At 38.9% G+C, this 20,258-nt stretch overlaps 1 protein-coding gene and 1 pseudogene across 1 annotated transcript; one reads left to right on the forward strand and one right to left on the reverse strand.

The window, feature by feature from the left end:
* Positions 1 to 1,258: 1,258 nt before the first annotated feature.
* LOC128124038 (binder of sperm protein homolog 2-like) lies at positions 1,259 to 7,549 on the reverse strand. The gene is made up of 5 exons (XM_052760273.1): positions 7,539 to 7,549; positions 6,910 to 6,980; positions 4,211 to 4,243; positions 1,625 to 1,765; positions 1,259 to 1,410 (listed from the first exon to the last, which is right to left on the reverse strand). The coding sequence occupies exons 1-5, from the start codon at positions 7,547 to 7,549 to the stop codon at positions 1,259 to 1,261; spliced, it is 408 nt and encodes a 135-aa protein (XP_052616233.1).
* A 1,222-nt stretch (positions 7,550 to 8,771) lies between these two features.
* On the forward strand, positions 8,772 to 9,460 carry LOC128125534 (chromobox protein homolog 3-like; annotated as a pseudogene).
* Positions 9,461 to 20,258: the final 10,798 nt, after the last annotated feature.

The following is a 20,258-nucleotide window of genomic DNA, read 5'->3' on the forward strand; positions in this document are numbered from 1 at the left end:
GTCTCCTTCCCTCAAAAATAGTACTTTTTTCTCTCTCAGATGAGAGATCAGAATAGAATGAGTCCATGGGGCAGGAGATGTGGCCAAAGAAAAGTTGATGCTTCCTGATTGTAAAAACTGAATATACATTTTTTTTATATAACAATATAACTTGTACGGTCCACTGTTTGAAAGACATTTAATTCATTGATCACTGTCATTCATTGATTCCTGTCAATGTTCAGGAAGTTTGTTTTAATCAGAAATCTCATATGCAGATGATGGATGATCTCCAACCACTTAAAATTTGATACTCCATGCACACAAGAAAGTGGGGGATATTGATGTGTTCACAGGGAGACCCCCCACAATGTGTTTTAAATGATGATCAAGCCATGATGACAGAGGGGAAAGCAGATTTGGTTATATTTTAAAGACTTAAAAATTGTGTATCTGTGTAGATGTGTGGGGAGATACAAGAAGCTGTGGAAGGGAGTTCCAGGGGAGGAGAACATAAGGAATGCTGATGTTTCTCTTGTCATGTGCTGTTTCAGTGTTTCAGTATCTATCTCATACTTATTTTGTGACTCAAAGCAAGTTTTAAAACTGAAAAACAATGAAGTGGCTAATTAGTAATCATTGTTAATGTGACTGGATTTGGAATCACCTAGGAGATACACTTTCAGGCATGTGAGAAAAGGTTTAAAATTCACCCAAATGTGGGCAGCAACAGCTCTTTCTGAGGCCTCAGACAATTGCAACAGGGAAAAAGGAGGAAGCCAGGTGAGTATCAGCATATTTTTTTTATTGTTTTTAATCTGACTGCAGACACAATGTAATCAGCTGTCTTATGCTCTTACCACCATGACTCCACACCATGATGGACTGTATCCCCACAGCAAAATGTAAACCAAAGTAAACCCTTCCCTCCTTTGTTGAGTTTTCTTTCCTTGGGTGTTTTGTCACAGCAACAACAGAAGCGACATGTGATTTTAATCATTAAAAAAACATGTGAATAGACACCAGCATGTCAGATTATCCAATGACCCAGTGCACTTGTCCTTTTGTGACTGTGTTTGTGCTACCAAGCCAAGCTGAGTGTTTTTGACCAGCACCACATAAGCCCACTGTACTCAACAGGAGACATTTCACAGGAAATGTCTGCTGCCCCCTGACTAAGCCATAGCCAGGAGATCTAGATCTCAGACTTCTCACCCACCAGCCTAATGCTTTGCTCCTTTCACAGCTAATAGGGCATTGACCCACCTCTCCCATCATCTTACTTGTAAGGAGAACATTGCTTCCATTTTTTATCTTTGTTGTAATTGTCAGTCAATGAACACCAACTCCGATTCAAAATGTAGCCTTCCTTGGTGCATTCATAAACAGCCTTTTTTCTGAATTGGAAAGGGAAGATACATATTGGAGGATCTGCAGAGAAAGATGTATAAAGGATGCACTAAGAACACTGTCCTCAAATTAATCCCTGTGGAGAAAATAGTCAACTATTTTTTTCTATCTGATTGTTTTCACGTTCTGAAAATTATGCAGAGAAGACAATATCTGAACTCAATTCTTTCTGAAATCCAAAACCTTTCTCCTCTTGGGTTCTGTCATCTGATATATACCTCTGTAGGACTCTCACCCAGTGCTGTGCAGTAGCGCCATCTTCCTTTGAAGCGAAAGTCAAGGGAACACCAATCAAAGTCACTGTGGGTGGAGATACAATTGAAGTGTAATTCATCACCGTAGATGAATGGAAAGACACAGTTAGCAACAGACATTTCTGGAAAAGAGAACGATTTCAGAATACAAAATAAGCTCACATTGGAAACTGACTCTCAAATTGTTTTGTTCTTGAGGTTGATCTCACTCTGTAACCAGGCTAGATTTCAAACTCACTCTATAGACAATGCTGGTTATAGCTCATGTTAGCCTCTGTCTCAGCTTTCCAAGTGTTGGGATTGCAAGCTTGAGCTACCATGCATGACTCAGACTTGACTTTGGAATGTCTATGTTGGAGACAGGATAACAGTTGCTCTCTCATCACCCCCACATACACCCGAAGCTGGTGTCTCTTCCTGCCTTTCATGCCTGTGACACAAAATATCTGCAAAATCTCCAAGGAAGCCTCATTTTGGTCCAGAGGAGATGATGGCTTCCTCAATAACAGTCCTTTAGCAATGAGGGATCTTATTTGTCAGAGTTCACACTCTGGTGAGAGTTCTCACCATCTGTGTTGACCAGTTTTTGTCAGCTTGACAAAACTAGAGTCACCTGGGAAGAAGGAATCTCAATCAAGGATTTTCCTTTGTCAGATTGGCCTGTGTGCATCTCTGTAGGGCATTTTCTTTACTAATGATTGATGTAGAAGGGCCTAGGCCTTTGTGGACAATGTCATCCCTGGGAAAGTGATCCTGTTTTGTATAAGAAAGCAAGATAAACAAGTAATGGAGAACAAGTGAGTTGGCAGAATTCCTCGGTGTTACTGTCCTCTGCCCCTGCTGGTGTTCTTGCCCCAGTTTTCCTCAATGATGGATTAGGATTGCTAAGTGTTAGCTAAATAATCCCTCTCTTCTCAAGCTGATTTTTGTATTTTATCACAGCAACCAAAAGTAATTAAAATAGAAATTGGTACAGGAGTGAGGTATTGCTTAAAATGGACTTGACTGTGTTATTCTTTTTTTCCTGTTTAGTCAACACCTTTTAACAAATATTACAAAATACATAATTGTCACATCAAAAACATGGATTCAATGACATAAATGCTTAGGATGAAACAAAACAGGCAGTTAGACCTCAGGTCACCTCAGGAAAGATACTGAGTAAATAGTCCTGGGAGGCAATTTAGAAATCTCTGTTAGAAACAAGTATAGAGCCGGGCGGGGTGGCGGCGCAAGCCTTTAATCCCAGCACTCGGGAGGCAGAGCCAGGCGGATCTCTGTGAGTTCGAGGCCAGCCTGGGCTACCAAGTGAGTTCCAGGAAAGGCGCAAAGCTACACGGAGAAACCCTGTCTCGAAAAACCAAAAAAAAAAAAAAAAAAAAAGAAAGAAAGAAAGAAACAAGTATAGAAATAACTAATGACCTCTCTAGTTCCGTTTCTAGGAATTAACACAAGGCAAACTTTCCGCAGAGAGTTTAACTTCCACACAGGTGTGGGAATGCTCCATGTGGTATTCCTTTTAAAAAACTCATTCTTCTCTCATACACTGTATGCCCACCACAGTTTCCCCTCCCTGACTGTGTTGTTTTTTGGGAAGACTATGAAGGAGCTGTGGAGCTTTGGACTGGAAGCAGCATTGTTCCATCATTACTGCCTCAGTTCCTGTTTGAGTTCCTTCCCTGTGACTTCCTTCAATGATGGACTGTGATTGTTAAGTGTAAGTCAAATAAACCCTTTCTTTTCCAAGCTGGTTTAGGTCAGTGTTTTATCACAGCATCAGACAGTAACTAGGACATATCTGTTTTCTTCTGTTCTGAAAAAAATACATTTCCTGTTTTGTCAAAGTGATCTCTAACATCTCTACAAGATCTCACTGCCATCCACATATTTCTTCTCCTTCTTTTTTCCTTCTCCTTCTCCTCCTTCTCCTCCTTCTTCTTCATTTTCTTCTCCTCCTCCTTCTCCTTCTCTTTCTTTTTCTTCTTCTCCCTCTTCCTCCTCTTCCTGAGCATTTTCTTTGCCCTGTCTATAGCAATAGTATAGCTGTGACATCTCCCAATGTATTGCTCCATGATGAAGGGCTCACTTTTAACCACTAACCCAACACTACTGATTAACTACTTGCCTTCTCTTGTTCTTAGAATAAGAAATAGCTTCAGATGGGTTACGTTCTGACCACTAAAAATGCATGTTTGTAATAAGATGATTATGTTAATTACCTCAATTTAACCACCCATGGTGTGAATCTACATCTAAATATTATGTTCAACTTCCTACATATATTATTATTATTTGTCAATGAAAAAGGAAAGAACAAAGTGCAGAACCTTACATTGTCTTATTTTAGTCCCAATGGAGAAGAGAGTGTTTTTCTTGAGTGACTAGGAGTTGGTTATTTAACTGGATCTTCAATATCTAATCTGTCTGCTATATCTACTCATATCAGAACAACAATACAAGTAAAAGCTACATGACAGAAAAGTGCAAGAACTTTTAAAATACCTAATGCTTTCTAAGAGGTGGGGGCTGGCATTTGAGATTCTGCCCAATAGAGTTGGTTGCTTTACCTTGTTTTGGAGGATGTAAATGAGAGATCAGTTCTGAAAGACAGAAGGAATGGGCAAAGTATAAGCCATTTTCTCAAGCACTGCATGCCCAGAATAACTATGAAATGCACATCAACATTCTTCAATGTCACATCAAGTTGGAGCTGCATATCTACCCAGGAAATGTCACATCAATCTATGAAAAGCCAGGAACTCCCACTCATCAGATTGAGCTCTTATTCTCCCAAATGTCTTCCTTGGTGTAGGTTAGAGTCATCCACAATATTAAGTGCAATTCAGATTCTAACCACTTATTGTTGTTCAACAGCTTTCAACTCAGAAAATATTCTCTGAAGGACAATGACATCTATTGGGGATTAGCAGAACATTGCAGTGAGAGTATTGGTGTCATAGTAAAGGTTAGCCACATGTAAGGGACCGGGGGCAAGGGGAAAAAGTGAAGGCAAAAGTAAGGAGGAGTTTCAGGTAAATTTGGATTGGAATTGTCCTCAATCATTCATGATTAGGGTGGTGCCAACTCAAAATTCAAAAGACACCTGTGGGAAAATGTGATTGACAGAGCATTTCTGTGTAAGTATGTATAAATCCTGTGGGTACAGATCTGGTACTGAAATTATTTCACTTGCAGGAAAATGGATCACATAATTCCATACTCCAAAAACAAATACAGATTTTTCTTTCATATGTGGATCACACACACACACACATTGTGTGTATATATATTTACATCTATATAGTATATCGGTCACATTGGATCCACAGTTGTGAAACAGAGGAAGATGGATGTTTGTGCTTAACTGTCTCATTTTATGCAGTCCATAACCCAAGCCAATAAATTGGTGCCATCTACTTTAAGGAGGTGTCCTATTTCAAATAATCTCATCAAGAAAATTTCTCACAAGCATGACTAGAGACTAATATAATCTAGATAACTCCTCACAGATACACCCATAGTCTTGTCTCTTATGTGACTGTAGATCCTGTCAAGTTGATCAGTATGATTAATCATCATTCAGATTATATATGACATGAAATTGGAAAGGAGTCTATTGAGGGGAGGAAAGAGATCTACAGAAGAGGGCAGAGGGACATTGGAGGCTAGTGATGAAAAAGGGATCAACAAAAGCAAAGGATGCATGAAACTCCATAGTGAGAATACAGGGAAAATGAAACTCTATAGAGAGTGCATAGACATTTGTCATATTATATAACTAACTTTATACTTCACAATACTTATACATTAAAAGCATACAGTATGTTCAAATGCCTTATAACTCATATCTTATACAAAATCATATTAGAGAAACTTTATAGTGAATTAAAACCATTATTTTGTAAGCTAATTATAAAACTAATAAAAAGAATACAGGTAATCAGCCTATTTCCCCACTGGATGTGAACAGTGTGAATGTGAATAATAACCTCAGAGAACTTACTCAGACTATGATACAGCAAGACATTTTAAAGAGCACTTGAGAATGTTGGGGAAGCAAGCACAGAAAGACACAATAAAATCATGTGACCATTTTCATTAAAATGAGGGAATGTTACTTCTCAACTGAGTGTAATTTATTTTGCACTACTTTCTTTTCTCCTATACAAAATTTATTGATATGTAGTCATATGATTGGCCTCTTTATTGACAGCATTCTAACCTGGATTATTCTTACTTCCTTTAAACCTTTAGTACCAATAAGATTCTAAATCTTATCTAAGAGCTGAATATGTCTCGGTTGAGTGCTTGCATAGCATGCACAAAGCCCTTGGTTTCATTCCAACAACACATAAACTGAGTAGGTATGATGGCAGTTGTCTGTAATCTCATCACTCAGGAGGTAGAAGCTGGAAAATCAGGAGTTCAAGGCTATCTTCATTCATTTATAGTGAATATGAGATCTACTTGGACTGTGTAAGACTTCTTTAAAACACACTACTATTACAACAAAACACTCTAACTCTCTCTTCATTAGGCACAGAGTACCCTCATGCTCTGTATATTTCAAGCTGTCGTGCGTGAGAAGCCCAACTTTCTCTAGGGCTCTGCATTTCTGTGAACATAGCTGCAGGATGCTGGCCACTCTAAAGAACTCCTCTATCCTTTTTGATTAACCCTCACAACTTCACTGTAAGATGAGACCCCTTGTTCTACACTGCATTTACTTGTCTCCTGAGGTGATGCCATTAATATGCTTCAAATTTCAAGTGGCTTATAAAATGAATCAACATGAAATTTCTCCCCACCAAACCTGACTCCAGTCACCCTGATATCTGCCCCACAGGCAACCCATGTCATGTGTGTTTGAAACTTACAGACACTTTCAGTGAACACCCAGCTAAGAAGGCAGTAATATATTACGATAATGCAAAGAATAGCTGAGACCATATACTATTTATTTGAGACTTTGCTTCTTTAACAACAGACTTCGCAGAAATTTCTAAATCCATCCATTATAATCTACCTCTCTCATGAAAATTTTTATTGCTATGTGAGCACTGAGACCAAGGCTCCTTCACAGGTAAAGTCACCTGTTCTGTGCTCACTCAATTAAGGAAGGGAAGAACAACAGTTGAATCCATGGCTCTTTGCTCTCCATTTGCTAGACTGAAAAGCTATCATGGATAGTTGGTCTCCAACCTTTCTCATTTCTCACTTGCTTTGGACTCTCTACCTTCAATTCTCACCCCCTTTTCCACCTCACCTGCATTCAGTCCGAACATGCAGACAGCTAGCAACACCCAGCTCACAAGATGTCTCATCACCTCCAGTTGCCTGCAGATGGCACACCCAGGAGCAAACCTTGCCTCCGACTTTATACTCTCTCTTTCTGCTCCTCCTACTCTGTCTGCTCACACACTTCCTCCACAGTGAATTCCCTTTGTCCTAAATGGCATAGAGTGATCCTTGGTGTCATTCTAAAAGTGTTGTCTTCCGGGGGAATTTGGCTTTGTTAACACGACAGCCAATCTGAAAAGCTTTCAGTTTGTTATCTTTAATCTCTATCCTTTTCTCTTTGAGACATGGATAGTAAGTGATAGCCATATATTCATTGGAAATGATTGACTTTGTGCAATTACAAAACAATTCATTGCATGTGTATAGAAAACCAGGAGCTAGCAACCCAGAAGACAAAATTTATTTTCTTGTTTAATCATTGCCATCCAAGTGACTCTGGAGAGTTATTTTTGCATTTGGAGCCTAATTTGGGAGAGAAATGGGTACTGTTTGAAGTTAATTATTTTCCATCATAGCACAGTCTTGAATCAGAACTATCACAAACCAATATGCATACATGTATACATTTCTGGGGATGAAAGTTCCTTCCCATACCTCTTATTCATAGAGTGATATTTGTGGCTGGGAGTTAGCTCATCCTTGAATTATTTATATGCCTCTTTCCTGCTTTGTTGAAGAACATTCTTATAATCCTCTTTACTGTGGTCATAACTTTTCCAAGTGACGAGGCAGATATGTTCCTGAATATTCATGAAGTTACTGAAGTTATGATAAAAGTGTACATAGCAAGTGAGGAGTGGTCTAAAGATTTGCTTTGTAATACATGCTAAAGGACATTTTGATCAGAGGCCAGAACATCTCACCCTCTGGAAAGACTGTGACAAACATCAGAGAGAACCCATTATTCCTTTCTTGCTCAACTGGATAGCTATTATGTCCCGAGGCTCTTGTCACTTGCACTAAAGGTAATGTTTTCCCATTGTCTCCGAACCAAGGCTAGTACTTTACCAATGGTACTAGGTAGATTGAAGCAAGCTTGAAAGAAAAATTTTACTTGAGGTTAAAAAAAAAAAACCTACAAAATGGCAGAGCTGAGCTTACATCCCAAAGCTTCTGTATAAATACTGCATTTTCAGATCCACGAAAATTACCAGTGATTCTGATACACACAGATTGTATAAAGGTTGAGTTTTGTGTGGAAGGCAAGAATAAAGAGGTACTACAATGCATTTGTATTTTACTCTTCATTTCAAAGATGAGTCTCTAACTTGTTAAAAATATATTCACTGGATTTCATATAGATGAATGACAACATCATGGAATTACCACTCATTAGTGGGGATTGTATCTAAAAACTCCATCTGTGGCAGAAGACGCTAAATATCTGTGTTTCATGGTCACACGTCGTAAGAGGAGTAACATGTTCTCACCCTCCTTGAGTATTTGTTGCTCACACACAAAAATGACATGAATGTTAGAAGGACTCTAGCTGAGAAGGAAACCCATCAATAGTGGGCGGGTCCCTGAAAACATACATACAGGTAACATTATACAAACTGAGCAGGTTATATTCAGGGGTACACGTGTGTACACATGCATGTAATAGTAATTAATGAAAAATGAGGTCATGGATTTGAAAAAAAGGCAAGGGGTGGTATATGAAAGGTTTTGGAAGGAGAAAAGGGAAGGGAGAAATGATATAATTGTATTCTTAAAAATAAAAGAAAAATATAAAAATTAATAGGAGATGATAGAGAATGGCAATAACCACAACAAATTGTATCCATGTATAAAACTGTAAAAAAAAAAATTAAGGGCCCGCGCCCCCTCCACTCGGATGTGGCTGAGCTGAGGCCCGCAGCCGGAGACTCTGCAGGACCCGCGCGGCCCGGAGCATCGGAGTGGTGAATTCTTCAAGTCTTCGATTTAAAAAAAAAAAATGGCCTCCAATAAAACTACATTGCAAAAAATGGGAAAGAAACAGAATGGAAAGAGTAAAAAAGTTGAAGAGGCAGAGCCTGAAGAATTTGTGGTAGAAAAAGTACTGGACCGGCGTGTAGTGAATGGGAAGGTGGAGTATTTCCTCAAGTGGAAAGGGTTCACAGATGCTGATAATACTTGGGAACCAGAAGAAAATTTAGATTGTCCAGAATTAATTGAAGCATTTCTTAATTCTCAAAAAACTGGTAAAGAAAAAGATGGTACAAAAAGGAAATCTTTATCTGACAGTGAATCTGATGATAGCAAATCGAAGAAGAAAAGAGCTACTGCTGACAAACCAAGGGTTTTGCCAGAGGTCTTGATCCTGAACGAGTAATTGGTGCCACCGACAGCAGTGGAGAGTTGTTTCTCATGAAATGGAAGGACTCAGATGAGGCAGGCTTGGTGCTGGCAAAGGAGGCAAATATGAAGTGTCCTCAGATTGTCATCGCCTTTTATGAGGAGAGGCTGACTTGGCATTCTTGTCCAGAAGATGAGGCCCAATAATTGTTTGCATATATATATATATATATATATATATATATATATATATATATATATATATATATATATATATATATATATATAAAATCTGGATCTTTGGTTTTGAATTGCTAGTGTGGAAAAAATAGCGTTCTAATGAAAATCGAGTTTGATATGCTGGTTTTGAAGTATTGACAGTAGTTGGGATATTTTTGGTTTTTGTTCTGCATCAAAAGGCACTGATTCCTTTGAGCAAATGAAAGCTTTCTGTAGTTGCTTCTTTAACAATAGAATATTTGATACCATGTTGTATTTCCTCGGCTTTGAAGAACAGCTTTTCTTAAACGCTGAGGAGATTTTACAGTCATTACTCAATCAGAACTTATTTTTAACTGGGACACAGAAGGACCATTCTGGGTTTTTTGTTTTTATGCGTGTGTGTATGCATAAAACACTTGAGTAACTGTTTTTCATTTTGTCTTGTTTTTTAATGCTCAAAAACTGTAGATGAGAACATGTGTTGATGAGATTCCATCATTGTGAACGTTTTCCTAAAACCATAACCTTTCAGATTAAGTAGATGATTCTGTAATTTATTGGATAGTTTTACAGCAATCACATCAGAATTTATGTATTATCACATAAATACAGTAGTTTATTTACAAAAGTTTGTCCTTACAAACTCCCCCTTCAGAAAATGGAATTAGACAAAGTAGTAGTATGATTTAATAACAAGACTTAAGCTGAGTGTGGTGGTGCATGCCTTTAATCCCAGCATGAAGGCAGACGGACCTCTGATTTAGTCTAGATCAGCCAGGGCTACACAGAGAATCCCTGTTTCTAAAAACCAAACAAAAAGACTTAAATGGGCATGTAAATGTTACTCTAGTGAACCGTTCCTTTATAGAAAGTTGAAATCTACTAAAAGGTTATGATTTGTGGAATATCTGTTTGCTGTGGAAATGGGGTCATGGTTAGAGATGATGTTGGCAAGTTCAGACCCACTGACATAAATGAACAAAATTTGGTAATATAAATTAATGACTTGCATGCTTTTCCTGTACCCTGACTCATTCCTTACTGGTAGGATCAATCTTTTCAGTATTTGGGTTCTGGTTCAATGAGCCAGAAAAGTAACTTTGTAGTATCAGAATGTCATCCAACTGTATATTTACTTTATTGTAAATAATGGTGAACAGTGATCAATAAATAGTTTTATATTCCTTTAAAAAAATTAAGAAGAAAATAGACTAGTAGTATGATGAGGATTTTGCTTTGAATCTGAGGCTGTTCCTTACAGGAAATGCTTTTATTTATAAAAAAAAAAAGTTTATTGCATAAGTTTCAGTTATCTAGTAAGGAGACAGACAGCTGTTATAATATCTAGGAAGAATCTACTTAATGATTTGAAAGTAAATGTATATAAAAAAGTATAGTACACATGTACCCAAGGTAGTCAGGTAACAATGCTTCTTGGAAAAAATGGAATTTTATGACAAGAACACAAAAGATTGTACAGAAACACACAAAGGAATATAAGAGAAAGCTGTTGATTTTCATATGAAATAAAAAGTTTCTTATTTTCTCCTTCTTGGAAGAAAGCGGCCAGAGGTCAAGATCTAGTCGAATGATCTCATAATGCACATTTCTGTTATTGTTTATACTCTTTTAAAAAAATTAAAATTAAATTAATTAATTAATTTATTTTACATCTCAAATGCAGCCTCTTCTCCCTCCTCTCCTCCCAACCCCTCCTCCTATTTCCCCACTGCTCCCCACACAATCCACTCCTCCTTCAAATTCACTCAGAAAGGGGCAGGCCTCCCATGGATATCCAGCAAAGCATGGTATATCAAGCTGCCTTAAGACCAAGCACCTCCCCCTGAGGCTGGGCAAGGCAATCCAGCATGAGAAGTAGGTTCCCAAGATCCAGCCAAAGCACCAGGGACAGCCTCTGTTCCCGTTGCCAGGAGTCTCCCGACAGACCAAGCCATACAACTGTCACATATATGCAGAGGGCCTAGGCTGGTCCCATGCAGGCTGCTTAGGTGGTTCAGACTCTGTGAGTTTCCATGAGCCAGGTTAGTTTTTCTGTGGGTTTTCCCCTGATGCCCCTGACCCATTGCTCCTAAATCTCTCCCCCTCTTCTCAGCAGGACTCCCCGAGTTAGCTCGGCCCAATGTTTGGCTGTGGTCTCTGAATCTGCCTCCATCAGTCACTGGATGAAGGCTCTCTGATGACAACTGGGGTAGTCACCAATCTAATCACAGGGGATGGTCAGTTCAGGCTATGCATCCACCGCTGCCAGGAGTCTTAGTTGGGGCCATCCTTATAGATTTGTGGAAGTTTCCCTTGCATTAGGCTTCTACCTCATACCATAAAGCCTCCCTTTCCAGTTTTTTCCCCCAGATCTCTTCCCTCTGGCCACCCCTGATTCTGATCCCTCAAGTTCCCATGCCCACCCACCCACCCCTAGTCCAACCAGGACTTTTCCTTTATTTACCCTGCCCAAGGAGATCCATGTGTCCCCCCTTGGGACTTCCTTGTTACCTAGCCTCTCTGGGTCTGTGGAGTGTAGCATGCTTATCCTTTATTTTACAGTTATTAACCACTTATGAATGAGTACATTCCATGTTTGTCTTTCTGGGTCTGGTTATATCACTCAGGATGATTTTTTTTTCTAATTCTATCCATTTGTCTGCGAATTTCCTGATGTCATTGTTTTTAACAGATGAATAATACTCCATTGTGTAATTGTACCATATTTTATTCATCTATTTTTTGGTTGAGGGGCATCTAGGTTATTTCCAGTTTCTGGCTATTACAAATATAGCTGCCATGAACATAATTGAGCAAGTGTCCTTGTGGTATGATTTAGCATCCTGTGAATACATGCCTAAGAGTGGTATCACTGGGTCTTGAGGTAGATTGATTTCTAGTTTTCTGAGAAATTGCCATATTGATTTCCAAAGTGAGTGTACAAGTTTGCATTCCCATTGGTCTTCCTGGAAAAGAGGAAATGACAGTTGTCCTCATGGAATTGTGCCTTGAATTCTATTGTATATGCTCTGGTGTGTCTCTGCCAAAATTTTTGCTTGTGGTTTCCATAGCCCTTCTCTAATAAGAAAGGCACTTCATTTCTTTAGGTATCTAATAACAGCCTTTTATGTTTATATACTGTTTTACCTAGCTAAATTTTGATTCATTCCAGGCAAACCACAAATGTGCCACTTCTCTAGGTGAGACCTTCAGTTCCATGGCAGACAACTCTTATCTCCATTCAGTCTAGAGTCCAGGAGTCAGACTCCAACACATCTGTCAACATCTGTCCAACATCTGTCAACAGGAGTAGATTCTCCCAGAGGCCTTGATCCTTAGTTTATAAATACCCCATTCTTGTGGTGAATGGTGACATGTCATTATCCTCAAATTTGAGTCCCAGCTTTCTCTTGTGAGGAGACCAGGAGTATTGGATTACATGTAATCTGGTAACTATGTTAATTTAATTACCTCTATATAAACTCCTGATGTCCCCACATTCTTAGTACCTAATCCTCATACGCTGAGGTGGAGGAGGGCTGAAGTTTAAGGCATTTAAATTATCGGAATAAGAAAATTAAACCCAACCCTCCGAGACTACAACTGTTCCCTGAGACAGAACCTGCCAGTGGCAATTGGACTAAGAGGTGAGTTTTTGTCTAGGTGGGGCCTAGGGGCACAACCCTGTACCCCCACACCACCACCCATTGCAGTCCCAGGCTCAAGCCAATAGGCAGGCCTCCTGCAGACAGTTTGGACTACCCCCCCCCACCAGACCCTACAACCCAAAAGCCCCACCTCCCCCAAATCCCACACACCCTCCCAGACTGCAACTGTTCCCTGAGACAGAGCCTGCCAACACCTGATTGGACTAAGAGGTGAGTCTTTATCCTCATACCCGAACACCCCAGCCCTTAGGCTTTGGACCCAGGGGCACAACCCTGCACCCCCACACCACCACCCATTGCAGTCCCAGGCTCAAGCCAATAGGCAGACCTCCTGCAGACAGGTCAGACTACCACCATCCCCCACCAGACCCTGTAACCCACTCCTCCCAACATGCGCCTAGCTACTCCCTGAGACAGAGCCCAGGAGTGCCAATTGCAATAAGCTAGCGCTGCTCCCTGAGACAGAGTCCATCAATACCAATTAGACCAAGAGCTCCCACTGGACCAAGAGTATCGATCAGACCAAGAGAGGCTTCCTCAGACACAGACACCACTTGCACCAAGTGGAGAAAGAGATAGGTAGATGCCAGTGCAAAAATACAGTCAACAACATAAAAACCAATATGACTCCATCAGAACCTACATCAGCAAGATCTGAACATCTCAACACAGAAGAAACAGAAGAAATCGACCTTAAAAATGACTTTAAGAAGATGTTAGAGCTCTTAAAAGAGGAAATGAAAAATTCCTTTAAAGAAATCAAGGAAAAGTCAAACAAAAAATGGGCAGAATTCAGTAAATCCCTTAAAGAAAGCCAAGAGAAACCAATTAAACATGTGAGGGAAACAGTTCAAGATTTGAAAACTGAAATTAAGACAGTAAAGAAGACACAAATTGAGGGAATGCTGAAAGTAGAAAATCTGAGTAAACGAACAGGGACCACAGATGAAAGCATAACCAACAGAATGCAATGGAAGAGAAGGATCTCTGGTGTTGAAGATACCATAGAGGAAATAGATTCATCAGTCAAAGAAAACACTAAAGCCAACAAAGTCAGGACCCAAAATGTCCAAGAAATTTGGGACACCTTGAAAAGACCAAACCTAAGAATAATAGGGATAGAAGAAGGAGAAGAATACCAACTCAAAGGCACAGAAAATATATTCAACAAAATCATAGAAGAAAACTTTCCCAACCTAATGAAGGAAATGCCTATAAAGATACAAGAAGGTTATAGAACACAAAATAGACTAGATCCAAACAAAAAGTCCCCTTGCCACATAATAATCAAATCACTAAACATACAGAATTAAGAAAAAATAATAAGAGCTGCAAAGGAAAAAGGCCAAGTATCATATAAAGGCAGACCCATAAGAATAACACCTGACTTCTCAAAAGAGACTCTAAAAGCCAGAAGGTCCTGGACGGACGTTATGCAGACACTAAGAGACCATGACTATTAAAAGACACAGACTATTATACCCAGCAAAACTCTCAATCAACATAGATGGAGTAAACAAAATATTCCATGATAAAACCAGATTTAAACAATATCTTTACTCAAATCCAGCCCTACAGAAAGCACTAGAAGGAAAAATCCAACCCAAGGAAGTTAAATACACCCATGAAAACACAGGCAATAGATAGTTACACACCAACAAATACCAAAGAAGGGAAACATACAACACAACCACCAAAAAATAACAGGAATTAACAATCACTGTTCATTAATATCCATTAATATCAATGGTCTCAATTCACCTATAAAAAGACACAGGCTAACAGAATGGATACGAAAACAAGATCCATCCTTCTGCTGCATACAAGAAACACACCTCAACTTCAAAGACAGATACTACCTCAGAATAAAAGGCTAGGGAAAGACTTTCCAATCAAATGGATTTAAGAAGCAAGCTGGTATAGCTATCCTAATATCTAATAAAATAGACTTCAAACTAAAAACAATTGAAAGAGATCGGGAAGGATATAACATATTCATCACAGGAAAAATCCGACAAGATGAAGTCTCAATTTTGAATATTTATGCCCCCAATACAAGGGCACACACATTTGTAAAAGAAACATTACTAAAGCTTAAATCACACATCAAACCACATGTACTAGTAGTGGGAGACTTCAACCCTCCACTCTCACCAATGGACAGGTCTGCCAGACAGAAACTTAACAGAGAAATAAGGGAACTAACAGAAGTTGTGACTCAAATGGACTTTATAGATATCTACAGAATATTCTATCCTAACACAAGAGAATATATCTTCTTCTCAGCACCCCATGGAACCTTCTCTAAAATCGACCACATGCTTGGTCACAAAGCAAGTCTCAACAGATACAAAAAAATTGAAATAACCTCCTGTATCTTATCAGACCACCATGGATTAAAGTTAGATTTCAACCACAACAAAAATTACAGAAAGCGTACAATCTCATGGAAACTGAATAATGCCTAATTGAATCACCAATAGGTCAAGGAAGAAATAAAGAAAAAATTAAATATTTCATAGAATTCAATAAAAATGAATGTACAACATACACAAATTTATGGGAAACTATGAAAACAGTGTTAAGAGGAAAATTCATAGCACTAAATGCCCACATAAAGAAGATAGAGGGATTGCACACTAATGACTTAACAGCACATCTGAAAGTCTAGAACAAAAAGAAGAAAACTCACCCAGGAGAAACAGATGCCAGAAAATAACCAAATTGAAGGCTGAAATCAATGAAATAGAAATAAAGAGAACAATACAAAGAATCAATGAAACAAAGAGTTGGTTCTATGAGAAAATCAACAAGATAGACAAACCCATATCCAAACTAACCAAAAAGTAGAGAAAGAGCATCCAAATTAACAAAATCAGAAATGAAAAGGGAGATATAACAACAGACAACAAGGAAATCCAGAGAATCATCAGATCATACTTTAAAAACCTATACTCCAAAAAATTGGAAAATCTGAAAGAAATGGACGATTTTCTGGATAGGTACCACATACCAAAGTTAAGTCAAGACCAGATAAACTATCTAAATAGATCAATAACACCTAAGGAAATTGAAATGGCCATTAAAAGTCTCCCAATCAAAAAAAAGCCCAGGCCCAGAGGGTTTCAGTGCAGAATTCTACCAGATTTTCAAAGAAGAGCTAATACCAATATTCTTCAAATTGTTCCACACAATAGAAACAGAAGGAACATTAACAAACTCTTTTTATGAGGCTATAGTTACGCTGATACACAAACCACAAAAAGATGCAACAAAGAAAAAGAATTACAGACCAATCTCCCTTATGAACACTGATGAAAAAATACTCAATAAAATATTGGCAAACACACTCCAGGAACACATCAAAAATTGTCTTCCATGACCAAATAGGCTTCATCCCAGGGATGCAAGGATGGATCAACATATGAAAATCTGTCAATGTAATATACCAAATAAACAAACTGAAATAAAAAAAACCCACATTATCATTCATTAGATGCTTAAAAAGCCTTTGACAAAATCCAACACCCCTTCATGATAAAGGTCTTAGAGAGATCAGGAATACAAGGAACATTCCTAAACATAATAAAGGCAATTTACAGCGAGCCAACAGCCAACATCAAATTAAATGGAGAGAAACTCAAAGTGATTCCACTCAAATCAGGAACAAGGCAAGGCTGTCCACTCTCCCCATACTTATTCAGCATAGTACTTGAAGTTCTAGCTAGAGCAATAAGACAACAAATGGAGATCAAGGGGATACAAATTGGAAAGGAAGAAGTCAAACATTCCCTGTTAGCAGCCGAGATGATAGTATACATAAGTGACCCCAAAAATTCTACCAGGGAACTCCTACAGCTGATGAACTCCTTCGGTAGGATACAAGATTAACTAAAAAAAAATCAGTAGCCCTCCTATATACAAATGACAAACGGGCTGAGAAAGAAGTCAGAGAAACATCACCCTTTACAATAGCCACAAATAATATAAAATACCTTGGGGTAACTAACTAAGCAAGTGAAAGACCTGTATGATAAAAACTTTAGGTCTCTGAAGAAAGAAATAGAAGAAGATATCAGAAAATGGAAAGATCTCCCATGCTCATGGATAGGTAGGATTAACATAGTAAAAATGGCAATCTTACCACAAGCAATCTACAGACTCAATGCAATCCCCATCAAAATCCCAACACAATTCTTCACAGACTTGGAAAGAACAATACTCAACTTAATATGAAAAAACAAAAATCCCAGGATAGCTAAAAGAATCCTGTACAATAAAACAACCTATGGAGGCATCACGATGCCTGACCTCAAGCTCTACTATAGACTTACAGTAATAAAAACAGCTTGGTATTGGCATAAAAACCAACATGTGTACCAATGGAATCGAACTGAAGACCCTGACATTAATCCTCACACCTAGGAATAAATGATTTTTGACAAAGAAGCCAAAACTGTACCATGGAAAAAAGAAAGCATCTTCAACAAATGGTGCTGGCATAACTAGATGTCAACATGCAGAAGACTGCAAATAGATCCATGTCTGTCACCGTGCACAAAACTCAAGTCCAAGTGGATCAAAGACCTCAACATAAATTCAGTTACACTGAATAGAAGAGAAAGTAGGAAGTATTCTTGAATGCATTTCCACTGGACATCATTTCCTAAATATAATACCAGTAGCATAGACACTGAGAGCAACAATTAATAAATGAGACCTTTTGAAACTGGGAAGATTTTGTAGGGCAAAGGACATGGTCAATAAGACAAAATGATAGCCTACAGAATGGGAAAAGATCTTCACCAACCCCACATCTGACTGAGGGCTGATCTTCAGATTATATAAAGAACTCATGAAACTAGACATCAAAATACCTAAAAATCCAATTAAAAATGTGCTACAGAGCTTAACAGAGAATTTTCAACAGAAGAATCTCAAATGGCTAAAACACATTTGAGGAATTGTTCAACATCCTTAGTCATCAGGGAAATGCAAATCAAAACAACTCTGAGATACTGTCTTACTCCTGTCAGAATGGCTAAGATAAAAAAACATTGAAGACAGCTTATGTTGGAGAGGATGTGGAGTAAGGGGAACAATCTTCCACTGTTGGTGGGAATGCAAACTTGTACAGCCACTTTAGAAATCAGTATGGTGGTTTCTCAGAAAATTGGGAATCAACCTTTCTCAAGACTTACTAGCTATACCACTCTTGGGCATATACCCAAGAAATGTTCAATCATACCACAAGGACACATGCTCAGCTATGTTCATTATTCATAATAGCCAGAACCTGGAAACAACCTAGATGCCCTTCAACTGAAGAATGGATAAAGAAAATGTGTTACATATACACAGTGGTGTACTACTCAGCAGAGAAAAACAATGACATCATGAGGTTTGCAGGCAAATGGATGGAACTAGAAAATACCATCCTGAGTGAGGTAACCCAGACTCAGAAGGACAAACATGGTATGTACTCACTCATAAGTGGATACTAGATGTAAAACAAAGGATAACCAGACTGCAACCCACAGCTCCAGGGAGACTAGCTAGTAAGGAGGACCCTAGGAAGGACACATGTATCACCTAGTGAAGGAGAAATAGATGAGATCTACATGAGCAAATTGGGGGTTTGGGGGGTAATTGAGGGCAAGGAATGGGGAATGAGAACATAGTGGAATGGGAGTTTTGAGCTGGAACAGGGATAGAGTGGGAGAGCAAGGAAAGAGATACCAGGATAAATGAAGACGTAATGGGAACAGGGAGAAACAGAGTGCTAGGGAAGTTCCTAGGAATCTACAAGGATGACCCCACCACAGACTACTGGCAATAGTGGAGAGGGTACCTGAACTGTCCCCTCTGGTGATCAGATTGTTAAATACCCTAACTGTCATCATAGATCCCTCATCTAGTGACTCAGAGAAGCAGATGCAGATATCCACAGCCAGGTATCAGGCTGAGTTCCAGGAGTCCATCAGTGAGAGAGAGGAGGATTCTATGAGCAAGGGACATCGAGATCATAAAGGGAAAAAGTACAGAGACAACTAGCCAAACTAGTGGAAACACATGTACTGTGGACCAATAGCTGAGGAGTCCCCATAGTACTGGACTAGGCCTTCTGGATAGGCAAAACAGTTGTTTAGCTTAACCTATTTAGGAGGCCCCCGAGGCAGTGGGATTGGAACCCGTCCCTAGTGCATGAGCTAGTATTTGGTATCTAGTGCCTATGGTGAGACACTTTGTGTAGCCTTGGTGCAGGGAGGAGGCTCTTGGACCTGCCTCAACTGAATGTACCAGGCTCTGCTGACTCCTCATGGGAGTTCTTGCCTTGGAGGAGGTGGGAATAGGGAGTGAGTTGGGGGAAGGCTGGGGAGCAGGTGGAGGGAGGAGAGGGGAATCTGTGGTTGGTATGTAAAGTGAATAGAAAATTTCTTAATAATAATAATAAATATAAAAGAGAAACAAACAAAAGAAAAGAAAAGAAAAGAAAAGAAAAAAATGCCTTATACAAGCTTGCCTACAGCCCAATCTTATGAGGGTATTTTCTTAGTTGAGGTTCCCTCCACTTACATGACTCTAGTCCATGACAAGTTGACAGAAAGCCTTCTAGCACATCATTTTATATTGTATTTTGTTATATTTTCTTTTCTTGATTTGTGGAGGTTTGTTGTTGTACTGTGTTTTTCCTTTTTGAAAGAAATTAAAGTTGGATGGGTAAGGACTGTGGAGGATTTGGAAGGCCTTGGGGAGGGGATGATATGTTCAAAATATATTCGTAATTAAAAATCATTTTTAATAGTATAAAATGATAAAAATCATTTTAATAATAAAAATATAATAGAAAGAAAATTTCCCAAACAAAAACAAACATAAAAGAAATCACAACTATCAGTAACTTCCTCATCACCAGACGTTTTACTTCTGTAAAGTAAACAGTGGCTGAAGGCCTGCTTCCTTTAGTCTTCAACTGTGTGGTGCCTTTAAGAATGATGCTTACCTTTTTCATGTCTTCATGACTCAGTACCAGGAAGTTGTCCCATTCTTTCACGGACAGCCAACCATGGGTGTGTGCTCAAACCATGATCCATATATGCTTGTGTCGAGAGGAAGAAAGTGTCAATTAGAAAACATGAAAATG

Source organism: Peromyscus californicus, unplaced genomic scaffold (assembly GCF_007827085.1).
Source record: "Peromyscus californicus insignis strain IS unplaced genomic scaffold, ASM782708v3 Scaffold_4__1_contigs__length_199733344, whole genome shotgun sequence".
Taxonomy (NCBI): Eukaryota; Metazoa; Chordata; class Mammalia; order Rodentia; family Cricetidae; genus Peromyscus; species Peromyscus californicus.